General features: G+C 46.4%; 1 protein-coding gene across 1 annotated transcript in view; it reads right to left on the bottom strand.

Annotated features, from left to right (window-relative positions):
- Nucleotides 1–777: 777 nt before the first annotated feature.
- LOC121002372 (transient receptor potential cation channel subfamily A member 1-like) overlaps nt 778–24,160 on the bottom strand; it is a 253,721-nt gene continuing 230,338 nt past the window's right edge. The window contains exons 15-17 of the mRNA XM_040433833.1: nt 5,484–5,611; nt 1,118–1,307; nt 778–1,009 (exon numbers count right to left, since the gene is read on the bottom strand). Coding sequence (XP_040289767.1) covers nt 778–1,009; nt 1,118–1,307; nt 5,484–5,611 — 550 coding nt within the window. The remainder of the gene's footprint in view (nt 1,010–1,117; nt 1,308–5,483; nt 5,612–24,160) is intronic.

The following is a 24,160-nucleotide window of genomic DNA, read 5'->3' as shown; positions in this document are numbered from 1 at the left end:
CACAATCCGGGAAATGCCCGTCTGGGCCCGTCTGCCACACATCAAGGCGATCTCTGTAAGACGGGAACCTAACACTAAATTCTACCTGTTATGTGCCATGACGGCTACCATACAATTCAGGGAGTGTAGGTTCCACACCTTAATTTTTGTCATTTTTTGTGCCAAAATGGCCTCCATTAAATCCAGGGAATGCAGGTACCAACATGCATGCCGAGCCCACTCCACACCTCTTCTGGTGCCAGATGGCCCCCAACGAATGCAATGAGTGTCCACCCTATACCTCTCCTGGTGTGAAAAAGGCTTCCAGTGAGTGAGGGAGGGAGAGCAGGCTAAGCTATATACTCACACTAATTAAAATCAGTCTACGGGGCAGACAGGCTGGTCAGGAGTGATGCGTGCCTCCGCACCGCAAAAAAAGTAGTGCATGCACTAATTTTTTGTGGTGCGGACAGTCGGATGCTGATTGCGGACCCCATTCCAGTGAATGGGGTCCGCTATCCGCATGCAGCGGCCCCACTGTCGGTGCCCGTGCAGGTGTGAAATGGCTCATGAGAAAGGGAATGCCACCTAAGCTATGAGCTTGAAATAAATCTATCACAGCAGTTGGAGCAATGAATAGCAGAGCTCTGGACCCATGTGAGGTCCAGGGCTGGTTTTAGCTTTGTTAGAAAAAGATTGTCACGTACTATATGATGTCTGATTTTCATTTTTTTCATCAGTCATGGGATAAGCAAAGTAGTCAAAGTAAAAACACAAGCGAAAACATGCACAGGCCGGTCATTGCACTTGTTGGGTGCAGAAACTTACCCTAATATGCATGGTGACTTTTTTCAGATCATCATCTTGATCAATAGTGAGGTCATCATCATAGAAGAGAGACAGCGGGGCGCAGCTGGTACGCATGTACTGATCAAACTTGGACTTATTCTTCTTGCTGAGGCCTTCCTCTATCTGTAGCAGCATAGTTGCCTGTTGCATGACTGCGTTTGCTGTGGCATTATCGTAGACCCTATGACAGAAGAAAAGAGGACATTTTTGCTGGTTTTAATTTTGCAGGTCTGATGCTGAGAAGACGGCACCAGCAGCTAAACACAAACCAGTATGATCCATACAGCACCTTTGAAATGTATCGGCAAGAAGTGCAATGAGCAAGTTGATACAGAGGATGGAAGAGACTCCTAAGAATGTTCCACATAGAATGTAGGCCATGACGGGATCAACAGCGTACATGTCTCCAAAGTTATAGTCGTCAACCAGCGTCATGCGGAATATAGTGAACAGCATCTGCGGTACGGTGGCCATGTTGTCTACCGTACCTGCAAGCATATACGGAAAAACACCTATACATAATATCATCTTCAAAGGACAGGCTTATACCATACATTATACCATTACATTTTGGGGGTGTTCTCAGAGTGTTTTAACATGTAGGACGGTGTAACCTACAGTACTGGAGAAATCAGATTTTTATTGTCTGGTGTGACACGGGGTATTCTGGTTAGAATGAGTTATTTCCTATCCTCTGGATGGTGGGACATCTGTAAGGTTAGTGGGGGTCCAACCACTAGGACCCCATCAATCACAGGGTTAACCCCTATATGACTGGAGCCTACAGTAGTTGAACGTTCACATTTCAACTTCATGGAACTGGTGCAGAGAGCTGTATTCGGCTATCTTTGGCAGGCTGACTTTAGGGGTTACCAGTTTCCCATTCCCTGTATAAGGCCTCTTACACACGACTGTATGTATTTTGCGGTCCGCAAAAAACGGATCCGCAAAAAATACGGATGACGTCCGTGTGCAGAACAGCTGGCCCATAATAGAACAGTCCTATCTTTGTCTGTAATGTGGACAATAATAGGACATGTTCTATTTTTTTGCGGAACGGAAATACAGACATACGGAAACTGACTTTTTGCTGACCCATTGAAATGAATGGTTCTGTATACGGTCCGCAAAAAAAACACGCAACGGACACGGAAAGAAAATACGTTCGTGTGCAGGAGGCCTAAGGCATCTTTTTAATATGCTTTCTGTTTCAATTTCTCAAATTTTTCAAGGTTTATGTTTGTTGTCAGTGAATGTAAACATTCACTATCAGATAAACGTCAGTTTTCTGGCATATAGCTGTCAAAGATTGTGGCACAAAGGTTATTTGTGCAGCAATCGGCAACTTTTTAACTTTTTCCCGCTCACGTCAGGTCTAAAAAAAAGGGGCGTGACATGGGAAGGAAGGGGGCGGGCCAGCAGCCCCGTCTGATTTATCATTTTCTTTGCCTGTTTTAGCATAGACAATGCCCTCAATCTATGCCAGCAAGGAAGCTGGCATATATTTAGACTGGCGGTGGATGCGCCGAAGTTATGTAGAAGCCGGCACCTCTCCGACACAGGCCAAAGGAACGCTCCTCTATCGGCGGAATGGATTTCCAGGAATACGTTTGACATATACCTCGAGAGCTGTTCTTGTCATATACAGGGAGTGCAGAATTATTAGGCAAGTTGTATTTTTGAGGATTAATTTTATTATTGAACAACAACCATGTTCTCAATGAACCCAAAAAACTCATTAACATCAAAGCTGAATATTTTTGGAAGTAGTTTTTAGTTTGTTTTTAGTTTTAGCTATTTTAGGGGGATATCTGTGTGTGCAGGTGACTATTACTGTGCATAATTATTAGGCAACTTAACAAAAAACAAATATATACCCATTTCAATTATTTATTTTTACCAGTGAAACCAATATAACATCTCAACATTCACAAATATACATTTCTGACATTCAAAAACAAAACAAAAACAAATCAGTGACCAATATAGCCACCTTTCTTTGCAAGGACACTCAAAAGCCTGCCATCCATGGATTCTGTCAGTGTTTTGATCTGTTCACCATCAACATTGCGTGCAGCAGCAACCACAGCCTCCCAGACACTGTTCAGAGAGGTGTACTGTTTTCCCTCCTTGTAAATCTCACATTTGATGATGGACAACAGGTTCTCAATGGGGTTCAGATCAGGTGAACAAGGAGGCCATGTCATTAGATTTTCTTCTTTTATACCCTTTCTTGCCAGCCACGCTGTGGAGTACTTGGACGCGTGTGATGGAGCATTGTCCTGCATGAAAATCATGTTTTTCTTGAAGGATGCAGACTTCTTCCTGTACCACTGCTTGAAGAAGGTGTCTTCCAGAAACTGGCAGTAGGACTGGGAGTTGAGCTTGACTCCATCCTCAACCCGAAAAGGCCCCACAAGCTCATCTTTGATGATACCAGCCCAAACCAGTACTCCACCTCCACCTTGCTGGCGTCTGAGTCGGACTGGAGCTCTCTGCTCTTTACCAATCCAGCCACGGGCCCATCCATCTGGCCCATCAAGACTCACTCTCATTTCATCAGTCCATAAAACCTTAGAAAAATCAGTCTTGAGATATTTCTTGGCCCAGTCTTGACGTTTCAGCTTGTGTGTCTTGTTCAGTGGTGGTCGTCTTTCAGCCTTTCTTACCTTGGCCATGTCTCTGAGTATTGCACACCTTGTGCTTTTGGGCACTCCAGTGATGTTGCAGCTCTGAAATATGGCCAAACTGGTGGCAAGTGGCATCTTGGCAGCTGCACGCTTGACTTTTCTCAGTTCATGGGCAGTTATTTTGCGCCTTGGTTTTTCCACACGCTTCTTGCGACCCTGTTGACTATTTTGAATGAAACGCTTGATTGTTCGATGATCACGCTTCAGAAGCTTTGCAATTTTAAGAGTGCTGCATCCCTCTGCAAGATATCTCACTATTTTTGACTTTTCTGAGCCTGTCAAGTCCTTCTTTTGACCCATTTTGCCAAAGGAAAGGAAGTTGCCTAATAATTATGCACACCTGATATAGGGTGTTGATGTCATTAGACCACACCCCTTCTCATTACAGAGATGCACATCACCTAATATGCTTAATTGGTAGTAGGCTTTCGAGCCTATACAGCTTGGAGTAAGACAACATGCATAAAGAGGATGATGTGGTCAAAATACTCATTTGCCTAATAATTCTGCACTCCCTGTATGAAAGACGTAGAGCTCTAACACATTGACTCACATTTACTAACGGAATTGCGCCTAAAATTTGATGCATGAGGTCACATGATGGGTCTGACATATTCAGGAATGGGCTGGGAACCTAAAGTGCCTCTGGAAAAAAAAAACTAGAAGTGGCCACATGTTATAGGCGGGTCTAAATTGAAAGAAGGTGGGGTAACCCAAGTAAGCAGGGACTTCCGTAGATTTTTGGTTTCATTTGCACCAGAAAACTGGTGTAAATAAAGATAAATTTGTTTCTGGTCACACCCCTTTCTTGGCCTTGCCACACCCCTTTGGAAAAAGTGGCAACGGTGGTGTAAAAAGAGGCACTTGTAACTTTTTTTTTTTAAGTCACATTAAAAAGTTAAAAAAAACACATCTTTTGACTTTTTAAAGCCACTTTTCTGGTGCAAAGGATATGATAGATCTCCCTCATAGACCCTAGTGGTAAATAATTAGCTCCAAAGTCAGCTCCAAGTGTTTTTTGTTTTTTTCTCCTGTACCTTTGGGGCCCAGTATTAGAGCCTGAGCCCACTGGAGGATCTTATGGTGGGCCAGTCCAACTCTGTCTTGTGGAACTGGCTCTCAGACTCTGGTCTGGGGTCAGATTATTTTTAGGGTCTGGTCTGGGGTCAGATTATTTTTAGGGTCTGGTCTGGGGTCAGATTATTTTTAGGGTCTGGTCTGGGGTCAGATTAGTTTTAGCGTCTGTGTATGGTAAGGTCAGGCAGCACTGACCGTTAGTCGGCGGGTGCTCGGTCTTGCGGATGTAATCCCGAAGTCTGCACAACGAAGAAAAACCGCCACTTCAATTTTCTTTGCTCAAAAGGATTTATTGGTCACTCATGTGACGCGCGTTTCGACACTCACAGGTGTCTTTTTCAAACAGAAAGTGAGCACTTTCTGTTTGAAAAAGACACCTGTGAGTGTCGAAACGCGTGTCACATGAGTGACCAATAAATCCTTTTGAGCAAAGAAAATTGGAGTGGCGGTTTTTCTTCGTTGTGTAGTTTTAGGATCTGGTCTGTGGTCAGATTAGTTTTAGGGTCTGGTCTGGGGTCAGATTAGTTTTAGGGTCTGGTCTGGGGTCAGATTAGTTTTAGGGTCTGGTCTGGGGTCAGATTAGTTTTAGGGATGTGGTCTGGAGTCTGTAAGTGCTTCTCTGGGGCAGTTTTATAGCTTCATAGAGTTTTCCTGCTATTATGTGAAGGGACAAATGATTATTTCCACACTGTGCACATTGCATCAGATCTGGATATCTGGATGACTGCCATGTCATTATCTTATTCGGATGGGATGTAATAGGGGTGTGAAATCTGCAGGGTGGCCGCTGTAGTGGGGGCAGCGCAGAAAGGTCAGCTTAGGGCACAGTGGAAAATCTTTATTTGCTGCGGGCATTTGATTTGTCTGGTAACATGAAAAATGATGAACGTACTTTACCTCCAAAAATGATCCAGAATGCACAGGCGTAGGGAATGTAAAATTCTCCATAGAGATACAGGAATTTTAGGACGTCAGTTACAATCTTTCCAAGCATCACAATGAACGGGCCAAGAAGACTGATAAAAAATAACAACATTACGTAAAGCACTAAGCAGGCTGGATGGTGTTCATACAAGTGCTAGGAATACATCTGGTTGGGTGTTTGCTGTATATGGGGTCAGAAGCCCTGATATACACAACATATCACAGACCAATATCACATCAACTTGAGCCATGGATTTTACAGGTTGTCCACTTTTTACAATTCCTTCTGAATTAGGCAAGTCCACAAAAATAATCTGATCTCAGGGAGACCTACTACTGGGACCTTCAGCAATTACCTGTAAACTCCAGACAGTGAACACCTGGTAAAAAGCGCCCACCACAGGTAAAATTAAGCATTGCATGATATCTATTTAAAGGGGTCTTTGGGGACTTCAATAGTGATGACCTTTCCTCCAGATGGGTCATCGATATCTGATTGCAGGGGATCCGACTGCTGGTAAGAGGCTGCTGCGCTGTGGTGAGTGTTGTGGCCTCTTCCTAGGGCAGTGATGTCACCTTCATCAGTCAACTTATGTATATGTACAGATCAGTCCTATTCAAGTGAATGAGTCTGGGCTGTAATACCAAGCACAGCCACTATACAGTGTGGGGCGCTGTGGTATGTTGTGAGGAAGCTTCAGCGTTCAAACAGCTAATCAGCAGGGGTTGCTTGAAGTTGGACCCCTACTGATCAGATACATCTTAAGGATAGGTCACCAATGTTGAACTCGCAGAAAACCCTTTGTCCATGCAATGTACAGATTTTCTAGGTTCTCCAGCAACAGAGAATCCCTTGGCAGATCTGTTCCCTGCTCCAAACTGATAAAGCACCAAAATGAGGGGATCCCTCTATTCATACAGATCCCCTATATAACACTGTATTCCCATCTCATGCAGTGACCGCATATTACTAGCACATTTCTTCCCTCTATGGAAACCCCCACTGATCCTGATCCAGCACAGCAACATACAAGTGAAAGGGTCGGGCTGCAGCTCCCTCCACAGCCAGGTGCGCTGCTGCGCAGGGAAAAACAGCGACAGGTTCGCAGTGCTGAATCAGCCGTGTGGCTCCTCCATTCTTAGGGTCAGTGGGGGCCCTAAAAGTCAGGAATATGCCATTACTTTACAAGATGGAAATACCCCTTTAAGAATGACATTCACAAAGCTATTCTTGCTATGAAAAAAAAAAACATCTGAAATCACCTGACCGCACGTGTGAACAGAGCCTAAGGTAGAATTTTCTAACGTGAGGATTTTCTATGAAAGGTGCAGCATGAAGTGTGTGTTATATTTGCAGTTTTCATAAAAATGAGCAAAGGAAGAATCTATAGTAATGTTATAAAACCTGCAGCATAACATGTGACCTCCTGGCTTGGACCGCATCTAATTGCATAGCAGTGAAATAGATATTACGACACGCTGAAAATGTTACCGCATCATGAAAGCAGAAAGACATTCTAAAAATGTGATGTTAATGAGGAAAACATAGAGAGGGCGACAGCTCTGGACTTTACATTGGCTTCCACGCTGTGGTAATAGAAAACATATTTGAAATAACTCAAAGATTGTTTAGATTATGGACACCTCCGCATGGAGAAAATGATTTTATATACTTTAGTCGTTAGTAATTGCATGCTGCAGAGCCTTTGAAATTCAATTTACAGCCTGCTCTTAATTTTAGAGTTATGTGGAAATAATACCATCCATGCTGAATGTTAAGCCTGTGTGTCCAGGTTGCTGCCGCCTTTACTAGCTCTCCCACTGCATCAGCACAGTTTCATTGCAGTAGTGAATCTTCATCTACAGCTTATAAGGGATCTCCTCTCTATTGTGCTGTCTGATACAGTGCAGCCTGTTTGTGCTGGCCTCCTTGGATGCTTTCCCTCCTTTCCACTTTCTGATCTACAGTGTACAACATCCTCCCCCTCTCTGCTTCTATCTCAAATTCTAAAAGAAGGGAGGAGGAGCAGAGAGAGCCATCAGAAACAGAAGTAGAGCTATGATGAATTTACATCTGATTCAGCAGCACCATTAGCTAGGTGAAGGACTTACGCAAAATTGATTATTTGAAAAGTTGCCTATTTAAATATGCAGCGCTTCTGGGACACATGACCCTTGATGTCATTGCTCCAAATGTGCGAATGCTGGCTCTGATTGGCCGGCACTCCTTCACAGGGAGACCAGGTCTCTCACCTGGTAACCAGACTCTGGCAGCACTGTGGCGAAGCACGCCTGCGGGCTACAAATGGTACAGTAATTTATGTACATAGTGACTTCACAGCAGAATAATGGGTACTGCTCTGGAGGAACATACAGGATATAACAGGATCAATACAGGATAAGTAACGTAATGTATGTACACAGTGACTGCACCAGCAGAATAGTGAGTGCAGCTCTAGAGTATAATACAGGATGTAACTCAGGATCAGTACAGGATAAGTAATGTAATGTATGTACACAGTGACTCCACCAGCAGAATAGTGAGTGCAGCTCCGGAGTATAATACAGGAGGTAACTCAGGATTAGTACAGGATAAGTGATGTAATGTATGTACACAGTGACTCCACCAGCAGAATAGTGATTACAGCTCTGGGTTATAATACAGGATGTAACTCAGGATCAGTACAGGATAAGTAATGTAATGTATTGTGGCGAAACCAACCTCGCCACTGGGTTTTGGAGAGGACTGGCTGCTGGCCTCTTGCCCCTGGATTATGGGCCATATACTAACTTTTAAACCCCTGAACCTATTCAAGTGAATTTTGGATAGGTTTGTCCCCAAGTTATACTGTTTAAATTAATGTAAGTTATATGTATGGCCAATGTAAACTCACAAAGTTATAACAATTTATAATAAGTGTAACTTGTCAGCTTGGGAAGAATATGCTGGGTGGGTTTCTATTGTGCCATTGTCCCATTGTGTGTTTAAATGGTGATGTCTGTTCTGTTGTCCTCACATGTGTATTGGCGGTCTCCCTTTGTCCTCAGAGATAATTGGATTGCTCCTCAGGTTGTCTCCGGGGAGAGAGGAGGAGACCATGATGCATTGTGGGGATATGTTGTCCTATGTCACAGTCTTCATTCTGGTCCTCTGGGGGCGTGAACAATTAGTTGCTGTAGTTACATTGTATGTGTTGTAAATTACTGATTGGTTATATTTCAAACCCCTGTGGGCAGTACTATGTTTGTGGTTTATGAATAAAAGAGGCTGTACGTGAAGTACAGTCAGACCACTGCTTGACCCTCAACACGGAGCCTTGTCTCGTTATTGGGGGGATTCACTGTATGCTGTTAGAGGACAGATTGCCAGAAGTGTAAGCTGATTCCTGTTCGTCTGCTAGCAGCTATTCGTGAGGTTCCAGTTTGGAGTGCTACTTTGTATCCAGTTCGGGAGTTTGGTGTATCCTGCAGTAGCTGTGCCTGTCTCTCAGAAAGGGGCTTATCGTCTAAACGGATTTTAACCCCTTGTCTGCTGAAACAAGCCGTTACATTGGTGGCAAGCAGCGGGATCGTTCCTACAGCCAGAAGGACAGCTACAGGAGACACCATTTCTTTGGATTCTACAATTTAAAGGCAACGCATGTCTCAGTACAGCGACCCTAAAAGCAACAGGATGGAACCAGCAGTGTTATACGAGGAGGAGGACCTGGATGGCCGGGATGCATTAAGGAAAGGCATCTGGTACCAGGCCCTGGATAATCTACAATACCAGCGGGGTGAGAGTCTCCACAGTGAAGAGCAGCGGTTGCAGAAGCAAGTGGCCCTGCGGATGCCATTCCTGGGAGAGCAGCCCCTGGAGGAATGGGTGAAGGAACTAGAGCACCGGGTATAGCAGGAGCTATGGCTGGAGGATGCCTACCAGGCGCTTTGGTGGTATATGGCACAGTATATACCCTGGACAGCCGAACATGACAAGCCAGAGGGAGAGGAGTTTTATGGTCCTGGCTTGTTATGGGAGTCCTTTGCAGAGCCTGACTTCGGGAGCCCTGCACAGTCCAGACTTCAGGACATTTTTTATGAGAGGGAGGCTAGGCATGAGTGGGATGACCCCCATGAGGTAGAACAAGACCTGGCTCACCTAGCAACCCTGGAGTGGGAACTGGAGCAGGACTACCGAGATCTCTTCCACTCCATTGAGAAGGCTCAGCAGGACGGTAAGGTGACAGACCCAGATCCAGACCCATTCAGCTGGGCAGATATTGTAGAGTGTTACTGGGAAGGACCCCAGGTGGCCGGTAGAGATGGGACCGAGGTCTCTCCGCCGGTCCTGCAGGGGATTGGGAGCCCAGTCTCCATTCCCCAGCGGCAGTGTGAAGTGCAGGGAGAGGAGAGCAGCGTCCTCCCTCCCCAGCGGCAGGCTGAGTTACAGGGGGCAAAGGTAGTTGTTCCTGCCCCCCAGCAGCAGAGTGATATGCCGGGAAGGCAGTGTGAAATGCAGGGAGAGGAGAGCAGCGTCCTCCCTCCCCAGCAGCAGACTGAGTTACAGGGGGCAGAGGTAGTAGTTCCTGCCCCCCAGCAGCAGAGTGATATGCTGAGAAGGCAGTGTGAAATGCAGGGAGAGGAGAGCAGCGTCCTCCCTCCCCAGCGGCAGGCTGAGTTACAGGGGGCAGAGGTAGTTGTTCCTGCCCCCCAGCAGCAGCATGATTTTTTGGGAATTGGGAGCCCAGTCTCCATTCCCCAGCGGCAGGCGGAGTTACAGGGGGCAGAGACAGTCGGTCCTGTCCCCCAGCGGCAGAGTGTCCAGCAGGGAATAGAGAGCCCAGTCTCCTTTCCCCAGCAGCAGGACACTGTATTGGGAGCGGAGACGGTCGGTCGCCCTCCCCAGCGGCTGGAAGTATGTATGGGAGAGGAGCTCGCTACCCCCTCTCCCCAGCGGCAGCTTAACGCACCATGGGGAGACAGTAAGCCCCACAACAGTGCAGATGGGACCGTGGTCTCTGCATTTACAGCACAGGGGGTAGAGACAGTCGGTCTCCCCCTCCAACAACCAGGCTTCAACCAGGCTTCTTCCGTGGTAGCGCGGGCACCAGGGCAGAGTACCGCTGATCCCTGCCCACAAAGCAACCTCCACTCCAAGCCAGGGAGCAACACAGAGACCAGGAGTACCAGCTTCCAACATAACCTTGGTGGACTCACTGGACAGAGACAGGCTACCAAATGCAACAGGTCCAGTATTGGGTTGTGGGTGGGCTGCCAGACTAACTCAGGTACCGACCGGCGTGAGGTCAGGTACCTGGTTAGTCTTCCCTGGGGGGGAGATGTGTGGAGAAACCAACCTCGCCACTGGGTTTTGGAGAGGACTGGCTGCTGGCCTCTTGCCCCTGGATTATGGGCCATATACTAACTTTTAAACCCCTGAACCTATTCAAGTGAATTTTGGATAGGTTTGTCCCCAAGTTATACTGTTTAAATTAATGTAAGTTATATGTATGGCTAATGAAAAAACACAAAGTTATAACAATTTATAATAAGTGTAACTTGTCAGCTTGGGAGGAAAATGCTGGGTGTGTTTCTATTGTGCCATTGTCCCATTGTGTGTTTAACCACCTCAGCCCCTATGGCTTAAACACCCTGAAAGACCAGGCCACTTTTTACACTTCTGCACTACACTACTTTCACCGTTTATTGCTCGGTCATGCAACTTACCACCCAAATGAATTTTACCTCCTTTTCTTCTCACTAATAGAGCTTTCATTTGGTGGTATTTCATTGCTGCTGACATTTTTACTTTTTTTGTTATTAATCGAAATTTAACGATTTTTTTGCAAAAAAATGACATTTTTCACTTTCAGTTGTAAAATTTTGCAAAAAAAACGAGATCCATATATAAATTTTGCTCTAAATTTATTGTTCTACATGTCTTTGATAAAAAAAAAATGTTTGGGTAAAAAAAAAAAATGGTTTGGGTAAAAGTTATAGCGTTTACAAACTATGGTACAAAAATGTGAATTTCCGCTTTTTGAAGCAGCTCTGACTTTCTGAGCACCTGTCATGTTTCCTGAGGTTCTACAATGGCCAGACAGTACAAACACCCCACAAATGACCCCATTTCGGAAAGTAGACACCCTAAGGTATTCGCTGATGGGTATAGTGAGTTCATAGAACTTTTTATTTTTTGTCACAAGTTAGCGGAAAATGATGATTTTTTTTCTTACAAAGTCTCATATTACACTAACTTGTGACAAAAAATAAAAACTTCCATGAACTCACTATGCCCATCAGCGAATACCTTGGGGTGTCTTCTTTCCAAAATGGGGTCACTTGTGGGGTAGTTATACTGCCCTGGCATTCTAGGGGCCCAAATGTGTGGTAAGGAGTTTGAAATCAAATTCTGAAATAAATGGCCCGTGAAATCCGAAAGGTGCTCTTTGGAATGTGGGCCCCTTTGCCCACCTAGGCTGCAAGAAAATGTGTCACACATGTGGTATCTCCGTATTCAGGAGAAGTTGGGGAATGTGTTTTGGGGTGTCATTTTACATATACCCATGCGGGGTGAGATAAATATCTTGGTCAAATGCCAACTTTGTATAAAAAAATGGGAAAAGTTGTCTTTTGCCAAGATATTTCTCTCACCCAGCATGGGTATATGTAAAATGACACCCCAAAACACATTCCCCAACTTGTCCTGAATACGGAGATACCACATGTGTGACACTTTTTTGCAGCCTAGGTGGGCAAAGGGGCCCATATTCCAAAGAGCACCTTTCGGATTTCACTGGTCATTTTTTACAGAATTTGATTTCAAACTCCTTACCACACATTTGGGCCCCTAGAATGCCAGGGCAGTATAACTACCCCACAAGTGACCCCATTTTGGAAAGAAGACACCCCAAGGTATTCGCTGATGGGCATAGGGAGTTCATTGAAGTTTTTATTTTTTGTCACAAGTTAGTGGAATATGAGACTTTGTAAGAAAAAAAAAAAAAAAAATCATCATTTTCCACTAACTTGTGACAAAAAATAAAAAATTCTAGGAACTCGCCATGCCCCTCACGGAATACCTTGGGGTGTCTTCTTTCCAAAATGGGGTCACTTGTGGGGTAGTTATACTGCCCTGGCATTTTCCAGGGGCCCTAATGTGTGGTAAGTAGGTAAATGACCTGTGAAATCCTAAAGGTGCTCTTTGGAATGTGGGCCCCTTTGCCCACCTAGGCTGCAAAAAAGTGTCACACATGTGGTATCGCCGTATTCAGGAGAAGTTGGGCAATGTGTTTTGGGGTGTCTTTTTACATATACTCATGCTGGGTGAGAGAAATATCTTGGCAAAAGACAACTTTTCCCATTTTTTTATACAAAGTTGGCATTTGACCAAGATATTTATCTCACCCATGCTTATATGTAAAATGACACCCAAAAACACATTCCCCAACTTTTCCTGAATACGGAGATACCAGATGTGTGGCACTTTTTTGCAGCCTAGGTGGGCAAAGGGGCCCACATTCCTTTTATGAGGGCATTTTTAGACATTTGGATCCCAGACTTCTTCTCACGCTTTGGGGCCCCTAAAATGCCAGGGCAGTATAAATACCCCACATGTGACCCCATTTTGGAAAGAAGACACCCCAAGGTATTCAATGAGGGGCATAGCGAGTTCATAGAAATTTTTTTTTTTTGGCACAAGTTAGCGGAAATTGATTTTATTTATTTTTTTCTCACAAAGTCTCCCTTTCCGCTAACTTGGGACAAAAATTTCAATCTTTCATGGACTCAATATGCCCCTCACGGAATACCTGGGGGTGTCTTCTTTCCGAAATGGGGTCACATGTGGGGTATTTATACTGCCCTGGCATTCTAGGGGCCCGAAAGCGTGAGAAGAAGTCTGGAATATAAATGTCTAAAAATTTTTACGCATTTGGATTCCGTGAGGGGTATGGTGAGTTCATGTGAGATTTAATTTTTTGACACAAGTTAGTGGAATATGAGACTTTGTAAGAAAAAAATAATAATTTCCGCTAACTTGGGCCAAAAAAATGTCTGAATGGAGCCTTACAGAGGGGTGATCAATGACAGGGGGGTGATCAATGACAGGGGGGTGATCAGGGAGTCTATATGGGGTGATCACCCCCCTGTCATTGATCACCCCCCTATAAGGCTCCATTCAGATGTCCGTATGTGTTTTGCGGATCCGATCCATGTATCCGTGGATCCGTAAAAATCATACGGACATCTGAATGCAGCCTGACAGGGGGGGTGATCAATGACAGGGGGGGTGATCAATGACAGGGGGGGTGATCAATGACAGGGGGGTGATCAGGGAGTCTATATGGGGTGATCACCCCCCCGGAAGGCTCCAGGGAGACGCCTGTATGTGTTTTGCGGATCCGATCCATCTATCAGTGGATCCGTAAAAATCATGCGGATGTCTGAATGGAGCTTTACAGGGGGGTAATCAATGACAGGGGGGTGATCAGGGAGTCTATATGGGGTGATCACCACAGTCATTGATCACGCCCCTGTAAGGCTCCATTCAGACGTCCGTATGCGTTTTGCTGATCCGATCCATCTATTAGTGGATCCGTAAAAATCATGCGGACGTCTGAATGGAGCTTTACAGGGGGGTGATCAATGACAGGGGGGTAATCAATGACAGGGGGGTGATCAGGGAGTCTATATGGGGTGATCACCACAGTCATTGATCACGCCCCTGTAAGGCTCCATTCAGACGTCCGTATGCGTTTTGCGGATCCGATCCATCTATCAGTGGATCCGTAAAAATCATGCGGACATCTGAATGGAGCTTTACAGGGGGGTAATCAATGACAGGGGGGTGATCAGGGAGTCTATATGGGGTGATCACCACAGTCATTGATCACGCCCCTGTAAGGCTCCATTCAGACGTCCGTATGCGTTTTGCTGATCCGATCCATCTATCAGTGGATCCGTAAAAATCATGCGGACGTCTGAATGGAGCTTTACAGGGGGGTGATCAATGACAGGGGGGTAATCAATGACAGGGGGGTGATCAGGGAGTCTATATGGGGTGATCACCACAGTCATTGATCACGCCCCTGTAAGGCTCCATTCAGACGTCCGTATGCGTTTTGCGGATCCGATCCATCTATCAGTGGATCCGTAAAAATCATGCGGACATCTGAATGGAGCTTTACAGGGGGGTAATCAATGACAGGGGGGTGATCAGGGAGTCTATATGGGGTGATCACCACAGTCATTGATCACGCCCCTGTAAGGCTCCATTCAGACGTCCGTATGCGTTTTGCTGATCCGATCCATCTATCAGTGGATCCGTAAAAATCATGCGGACGTCTGAATGGAGCTTTACAGGGGGGTGATCAATGACAGGGGGGTAATCAATGACAGGGGGGTGATCAGGGAGTCTATATGGGGTGATCACCACAGTCATTGATCACGCCCCTGTAATGCTCCATTCAGACGTCCGTATGCGTTTTGTGGATCCGATCCATCTATCAGTGGATCCGTAAAAATCATGCGGACATCTGAATGGAGCTTTACAGGGGGGTAATCAATGACAGGGGGGTGATCAGGGAGTCTATATGGGGTGATCACCACAGTCATTGATCACGCCCCTGTAATGCTCCATTCAGACGTCCGTATGCGTTTTGTGGATCCGATCCATCTATCAGTGGATCCGTAAAAATCATGCGGACGTCTGAATGGAGCTTTACAGGGGGGTAATCAATGACAGGGGGGTGATCAGGGAGTCTATATGGGGTGATCACCACAGTCATTGATCACGCCCCTGTAAGGCTCCATTCAGACGTCCGTATGCGTTTTGCGGATCCGATCCATCTATCAGTGGATCCGTAAAAATCATGCTGACGTCTGAATGGAGCTTTACAGGGGGGTGATCAATGACAGGGGGGTAATCAATGACAGGGGGGTGATCAGGGAGTCTATATGGGGTGATCACCACAGTCAGGGTCGGACTGGCTCACCGGGAAGCCGGTGAAATGCCCGGTGGGCCCCTTGCCTGTCTGCTTATACTACAGCCAGAGCCACCAGCAGGGCAGTTACTATACTTTCAGGCGCCTGGCTGTTATCAGGTGCTGGACTGCAGCACTGGCACACATATCATTTTACTGTGGTGAAAGGGACAGCACAATACCTTGCAGCGCTTGTTCCTTTCTCCAAAGTAAACTTCACCGACCCGACATGAGCAGACAGCTCCCCCCCCCCCATGAGCAGACAGCTCCCCCCCCCATGAGCAGACAGCCCCCCCCAACCTCCCTCCACCAGCAGCAGAGTTAGGCTACTTTCACACCTGCGTTAGGTGCGGATCCGTCTGGTATCTGCACAGACGGATCCGCACCTATAATGCAAACGCTTGTATCCGTTCAGAACGGATCCGTTTGCATTACCACGAACAAAAAAAGATAATGCAAACGGATCCGTTTTGACTTACACTAAAAGTCAATAGGAGGCGGATCCGTTTTCAATTGCACCATATTGTGTCAGTGAAAACGGATCCGTCCTCATTGACTTACATTGTAAGTCAGGACGGATCCGTTTGGCTCCGCATCGCAAGGCAGACACCAAAACGAATCTGCACAGACGGATCCGCACCTATAATGCAAATGCTTGTATCCATTCAGAACAGATCCGTTTGGCTGCAAGCAGCGTTTTGGTGTCCGCCTCCGGAGCGGAATACAGGCGCAACGGAGCCAAACTGATGCATTCTGAACGGATCCTTATCCATTCAGAATGCATTGGGGCTGAACTGATCCGTTTTGGACCGCTTGTCAGAGCCCTGAAACGGATCTCACAAGCGGACCCAGAAACGCAGGTGTGAAAGTAGCCTAACTCTGCTATATTTCTATAGCCTGCAACCTCTGACTGCCCAGTTGGGCTGAAACTACTACACCCAGCATGTTCTGGCAGTAATAGTAAATGGGTATTGGTGCAATTCTGAGCTACTAGTCTATATAATATTATATTGTATTATATTGTATTATATAGACTAGTAGCTCAGAATTGCACCAATATCCATTTACTATTACTGCCAGAACATGCTGGGTGTAGTAGTTTCAGCCCAACTGGGCAGTCAGAGGTTGCAGGCTACAGAAATATAGCAGAGCTAGTTATAAAGTCAGCCCCCATCAGACCCTACTCTGAGTCTACTCTGAACTCACTGACCATAAATGTGGTGAGCAATTATGAAGACTTTTTTTTTTTTTTTTACAAATCTTATCTTCACTTCCGGACCGGCACCGGCTTCTTCACGCTCTCCCGAAAGCTTTTCCGGCGCCTTCTCCCTGCTGCGTCTCGGCGTTGTTGTGCGCCTGCGCAGCCTAGGGAAACGTCATGTCCGGTGCGGCCGCCCAACAGGAAATGACTAGGCATGCCGCACCCGCACGGGGAGGAGAATCAGGGGGAGGAGACTCTCACTCAAGGAGGGTAGGGCTGGCCTGGCCTGGCACTGCAGCGCAGAAACGCAACGCTGGGCGGCGGGCCCCGGGTCGGCCGCCCGGGTTCAGGCTGTTTCACACGAGCGAGTCCATTGCGGGAATCACGCTCCGTGTGTGAGTGTGATCCTCCGCTCTGGACTTACAGGAGCGCACGGCATTATCATGATTTATAATGCTATGTGTCTCTGCATGGACTTTTTTCCACAGAATCATACTGACAGCTTTATGTCGCTATGATTCTGTGGAAAATAGGCCATGCAGAGACACATAGCATTATAAATCATGATAATGCCGTGCGCTCCTGCAATCCAGAGCGGAGGTTCACACTCACACACGGAGTGTGATTCCCGCAATCGACTCGCTCGTGTGAAACAGGCAGGTACAGCACTACTGCAGGGCGGGGCCAGGGGTCCACAGGCGGCCGGGCCCCCTGGAGTGCTGGGCCCGGTCGCAACTGCAACCCCTGTATGTACACCCCTGCTCTGGAGGTTATATCAGTACTGGAGCGATATAAGAGGAGCGGCTGATATCACTCACATATGATGTAATGTCTCTGGAGGTTACCGTATTTTTCGCCCCATAAGACGCACTTTTTCCCCCCAAAAAATGGGGGGAAAATGCCCCTGCGTCTTATGGGGCGAATGCTGACATTTTTACATCGCAGGCTGCGATGTATGCGAGAGCGGGGAGGGACTGGGAGGAGGAGCTGGGGGCTGGCAATTGCGGCGGGGCCGGTGCAGTCACTGTACTTCGGCCCCGCCGCTCCAGTGCTGCAATATTCAAATATAAAATGTCTCATTCAATTAAAAGTGATTAAACATGCCCCCTCACTCCTAATATTACCATACACCCTAACAGCTGGGCGGGCGGCAGCATAACTCCCTGATGTCACGTGCCTGCGCCGCCTACTTTATTAATCAAGCAGGCACGTGACGTCAGTGAGTGACGCGCTGGCCGCCCGGCCTGCCTGCCTGCGTTGTACAGAAGCTGTTAGGGTGTACAGTAATATTAGGAGTGAGGGGGCATGTTTAATCACTTTTAATTGAATGAGACATTTTATATTTGTATACTGCAGCACTGGAGCGGTGGGGGGGGGATCTGTGGATGACAGTTTTATGGGGGAAATCTGTGGATGGCACTGTTAAGGGGTGGGGGGTCTGTGGATGGCACATATATAACAGTGCCACCCACAGATCCCCCTCCATAACAGTGCCACCCACAGATCCCCCTCCATAACAGTGCCACCCACAGATCCCCCTCCATAACAGTGCCACCCACAGATCCCCCTCCATAACAGTGTCACCCACAGATCCCCCTCCATAACAGTGCCACCCACAGATCCCCCTCCATAACAGTGCCACCCACAGATCCCCCTCCATAACAGTGCCACCCACAGATCCCCCTCCATAACAGTGCCATCCACAGATCCCCCCATAAGGCCTCATGCACACGACCGTTGTGTTCCGTTCCGCAAAATGGGGTTCCGTTGTTCCGTGATCCGTTTCCGTTTTTGTTTCCGTGTGTCTTCCTTTATTTTTGGAGGATCACCAGACATGAAGGAAAGTAAAAAAAAAATCTAAGTCAAGTTTGCCATGCAAATTATAGGAAAAAAACGGACGCGGACACGCGGACGCGGATGACAATCTTGTGTGCCTCCAGGTTTTTTCACGGTCCCATTGACTTGAATGGATCCGCAAACCGTTTTCCGTGGAAAAAATAGGACAGGTTATATTTTTTTGACGGACTGGAACCACGGATCACGGACGCGGATGACAAACGGTGCATTAGCCGAGTTTTCAACAAACCCATTGAAAGTCAATGGGTCCGCAGAAAATCACGAAAACGGAACAACGGACACAGAATAAAACAACGGTCGTGTGCATGAGGCCTAACAGTGCGTCATCCACAGATCCCCATAACAGTGCGTCATCCACAGATCCCCCATAACAGTGTCCTTCACAGATCCCCAGTAATAGTGCCATCCACAGACCACCATTAGTTCCAAACCCACCAAAAGCACACCTTTTGGTTAAAAAATATTTTTTTCTTATTTTCCTCCCCAAAAACCTAGGTGCGTCTTATGGGCCGGTGCGTCTTATAGGGCGAAAAATACGGTATATCAGTACTAGAGCGTTATAAGAGGAGCGGCTGATATCAGTCACATGTGATGTAATGTCTCTGGAGGTTATATCAGTGCTGGAGCGTTATAAGAGGAGCTGCTGATATCAGTCACATATGACTGTGGATAGGTCATCAGTATCTGATAGGTGGGGGTCTGACACCCGGGACTAGGGATCGACCGATATTGATTTTTTTAGAGCTGATAACCTGTGAACTTTCAGGCCGATAGCCGATAATTTATACCAATATTTTGTGCATTTTCATTTTTGAAAAAAATATAAAAATCCTACACAAATCTGTTGTTAAACGAAGAGATGCCATTATATATCTAAGATTAAATATTTATACTTAATATTTTGGTGTTTTTTTTTATTTAATAACTATTTCCCCCTTAGGGGCTCGAACCTGGATCCCTTGTCCTATTCACCCTAATAGAGCTCTATCAGGGTGAAGAGGACTTCACACTCTCCCTGCTGCCCTGTGCATAGTACACATGTCAGCAGGGAGCTGACTATTGCAGCCAGGGCGTCAGTAGCGTCCTGGCTGCCATGGTAACCGATCAGAGCCCCGCAATTACACTGCTTGGGCTCTGATCAGAAGCTGCCACTGCCACCAATGAAGATAACTTGCCCATTAATTCAAATATAGCGACACCTGACCTCTATGAGAGGTAGCTGCAATCCGCGACAGTTAACCCCTCAGGTGCAGCTATATGATTCACCCGCCTCCTATATTTGAATTAATAACTGAGTTAACATCATTGGTGGCGCAATGGCCACAGCCCCTCCCCTCCTCCTCCCGTCTTGCCTCTCACTGGTGGCAGCGGCAGCAGCGGCACAGGGGGGAGGGACTGCTTCCTTCTCCCCTGTGCTGCTGAGGGAACATTGATCGCGTTGATAGCAGCGCGATCCAGGTTCGCGATTCGTTATCGGCATATCGGCAAGGTTAGATGCTGATACCGATAACTTTGAAAATCCTGAATATCGGCCGATAATATCGGTAAATCCGATAATCGGTTGATCCCTACCTGGGACCACTGCCGATCAGCTGTTTGAGAAGGCACCGGGGCTCCTGTTAGCTCTGTGCCCTTCTCTGTGCTTTTTCTGGGCCATTTCATGTCACGTTCAATGATCAAGTGGCCTAGGAGCAGCTCAGCCCCATAGAGGTGAAAGGGGCTGAACATGATACCAAGCACAGCCGCTATACAATGTACGGCGCTGAGCTTGGTGAGCTGTGAGGAGGCCGGGGCACTACTGCGATCACTTCAATAAACTTATCCTTTTGAATATGCAGGAAACATTTCCTTCACTTTGGATATTGTTTAGGCTGGCTGGAGGACTGGGTGGTTCATCTAGGACATGGAATGTCCACGTGTGACTTCTGTCTAAACTACTGACTGTAAATAACAGATACAGTTATCAACTAAATGAGTTGCTTAAAGGGAGTCTGTCATCACAGTTTCACCTTTTTAACCCTTCCCATAGCTTTCGAGCAGCATTACAGTTGATAAAAACGTTACCTTTATAAGCAATCGTGGACTTATAAAACTGCCAAAAATCATCTTAGTAGGATATGCAAATGAGGGCTTGCAAGTGCCCAGGGGCGGCGTCAACCTCGTAGGTGCCCAGGCAGCTCTGCCTTATGGTCGCTTCCCCCCGCCCAGTCTTTCCCTCTGCCCGCCCATCCTTTCCCTCTGCCCGCCCATCTTCTTACTTCTTCTTTTGGCGAGATACCGCGCCTGCGCACTGAGTCCATCGGCCGGCGCATGCGCACTGCGATGTCCATTCCTGGTACGGCATCACAGTAATTAATGCGCATGCGTCGGCTAACGGACTCAGTGCGCAGGCGCGGGATCTCGGTGAAAGAAGAAGTAAGAAGATGGGCGGGCAGAGGGAAAGACTGGGCGGGGGAAGCGACGATAAGGCAGAGCTGCCTGGGCACCTACGAGTTTGACGCCGCCCCTGAGCACTTGCGAGCCCTCATTTGCATATCCTACTAAGATGATTTTTGCCAGTTTTATAAGTCCACGATTGCTTATAAAGGTAACGTTTTTATCAACTGTAATGCTGCTAGAAAGCTATGGGAAGGGTTAAAAAGGTGAAACTGTGATGACAGACTCCCTTTAAAGAGAAACTATTTGATATAGTGCAGTGCACAATACTGTTCTGTTTAGCATACTGTTACTGTATTGTGTGCTAAAATGCATACATTCATGTGTGCGAGACTGAAAAATGAACAAGTTATATCTCCAGCTCTAGGGTGGGCCCCCAAAATCAATTCCACTGGTGGGCCCTAGGCACCCCAGTCCGACACTGACCACAGTCATTGATCACGCCCCTGTAAGGCTCCATTCAGACGTCCGTATGCGTTTTGCGGATCCGATCCATCTATCAGTGGATCTGAATGGAGCTTTACAGGGGGGTGATCAATGACAGGGGGGTAATCAATGACAGGGGGGTGATCAGGGAGTCTATATGGGGTGATCAGGGGTGATCAAGGGTGATCAAGGGTGAATAAGGGGTTAATAAGTGACAGGGGGGGGGAGTGTAGTGTAGTGGTGCTTGGTGCAACATATTACTGAGCTACCTGTGTCCTCTGGTGGTCGATCCAAACAAAGGGGACCACCAGAGGACCAGGTAGCAGGTATATTAGACGCTGTTATCATAACAGCGTCTAATATACCTGTTAGGGGTTAAAAAAATCACATCTCCAGCCTGCCAGCGAACGATCGCCGCTGGCAGGCTGGAGATCCACTCTCTTACCTTCCGTTCCTGTGAGCGCGCGCGCCTGTGTGCGCGCGTTCACAGGAAATCTTGCGTCTCGCGAGATGACGCATATATGCGTGACTGTGCGCAGGGCTGCCACCTCCGGAACGCGATCCTGCGTTAGGCGGTCCGGAGGTGGTTAAATGGTGATGTCTGTTCTGTTGTCCTCACATGTGTATTGGCGGTCTCCCTTTGTCCTCAGAGATAATTGGATTGCTCCTCAGGTTGTCTCCGGGGAGAGAGGAGGAGACCATGATGCATTGTGGGGATATGTTGTCCTATGTCACAGTCTTCATTCTGGTCCTCTGGGGGCGTGAACAATTAGTTGCTGTAGTTACATTGTATGTGTTGTAAATTACTGATTGGTTATATTTCAAACCCCTGTGGGCAGTACTATGTTTGTGGTTTATGAATAAAAGAGGCTGTACGTGAAGTACAGTCAGACCACTGCTTGACCCTCAACACGGAGCCTTGTCTCGTTATTGGGGGGATTCACTGTATGCTGTTAGAGGACCGATTGCCAGAAGTGTAAGCTGATTCCTGTTCGTCTGCTAGCAGCTATTCGTGAGGTTCCAGTTTGGAGTGCTACTTTGTATCCAGTTCGGGAGTTTGGTGTATCCTGCAGTAGCTGTGCCTGTCTCTCAGAAAGGGGCTTATCGCCTAAACGGATTTTAACCCCTTGTCTGCTGAAACGGTCCGTTACATGTATGTACACAGTGACCCCACCAGCAGAATAGTGAGTGCAGCTCTGGAGTATAATACAGGATGTAACTCAGGATCAGTACATGATAAGTAATGTAATGTATGTACACAGTGACTGCACCAGCAGAACAGTGAGTGCAGCTCTGGAGTATAATACAGGATGTAACTCAGGATCAGTACATGATAAGTAATGTAATGTATGTACACAGTGACTGCACCAGCAGAACAGTGAGTGCAGCTCTGGAGTATAATACAGGATGTAACTCAGGATCAGTACAGGATAAGTAATGTATACACACATTGACTCAACATTTTACTTTTGTATATCATACTAATATTTTATATTATTTATACATTATCAAACTTAATATTGTATAGGCTGTAAATTGGTGCAGATATGATATTTTATTTGCTCTGACTAGTACAGGAGGGTTAGCATTATAAACTTCACCTTTATACATGTTTGTCCCTTTCATCAAATTTGCTCATGCCCTTTGTCCGTGACAAATTATAGCAGGTGGTGACTGATCAATGAATGACCCGATCATTGTTCTCTTCTCCCTGTCAGAATATCACATATTCTATACTGACAGGGAGAAATAGATGATGAGGGGGGGGGTCACTCAGTCATCAATCACAGCCTGAGTTGTAAGGGCACGAGCCTCCATGAATGACAGTGGAGGCATGCATAATGAGGAACATCTGCCTTTGCTATCCCTATGCTTTAGCCAGAGGCAAAGAGCCATGATTCCCTGTCACTATTGCCATAAGCCGTTCACCGCTTTCAATTCTACACCAAAATAAAGCAAAAAAAAAAACTAACTGATCATAAATGTAAAATACAGTCCTTTTTACCCCTAATATTCAACAAGCATTACGGTCAACATAGGATAGGGATGACTGATCCCTACGGCACTCCACTCACTTATAAAACTTCCACATACTTGGAGGACTTTGGGTATGTTCACACTGACTTTTTTGCAGACAGAAACAAACATGCAGTGAATTTTTTGTTTTTAACGAGAAATTTTGACATGGTTTTTAGGCCTTTCATTGATTTGAATGTGAATTTTCCCACATAATCAGTGCCAAGAATGAACTTCTGGCCTTCTCTTTAATTGCAAGGTGAATTTTCAATCTATGGACGTAAATGCTCTGTATGAACTATGGCAAGGTTTTCCTATTGAAAGAGGCGGGAGGTGAATTGCGAGGTTTTCAGTTCAGAATCCACCCTGAAATCTGTGTAGAAAGCTAAGTGTGAACATACCCTGATCTTGACCATTACCCTGATCATTACAACAACCTGTGTACACATCACACAGGAGGGTCCCTCACTACGAGCAGAGAGAATAAAACGGCAGCAAAACCCGCCTCATAAATAATAAAAGCGTTTTTACCACAGTTGTAGTTATTGCAGGCGAAACTTGTTGAATCAGAGAGTTTCACCTGTAAAAAATACATTGACCATAAAACATCACAAAACTGCAGCAACTGCAGTAAAAACACATGCCTTTTTTACCTCAACAAAAAATGCGCATAGGAAGCAGAACAAAAATACAGTTGTGTGCATGAGGCCTTAGTTTTAAGACCTGTTTAAAGTTTTATCAGC

The sequence above is a fragment of the Bufo bufo genome, chromosome 5 (genome assembly GCF_905171765.1).
Source record: "Bufo bufo chromosome 5, aBufBuf1.1, whole genome shotgun sequence".
Lineage (NCBI taxonomy): Eukaryota > Metazoa > Chordata > Amphibia > Anura > Bufonidae > Bufo > Bufo bufo.
This window is presented reverse-complemented; position numbering and strand designations above follow the sequence as displayed.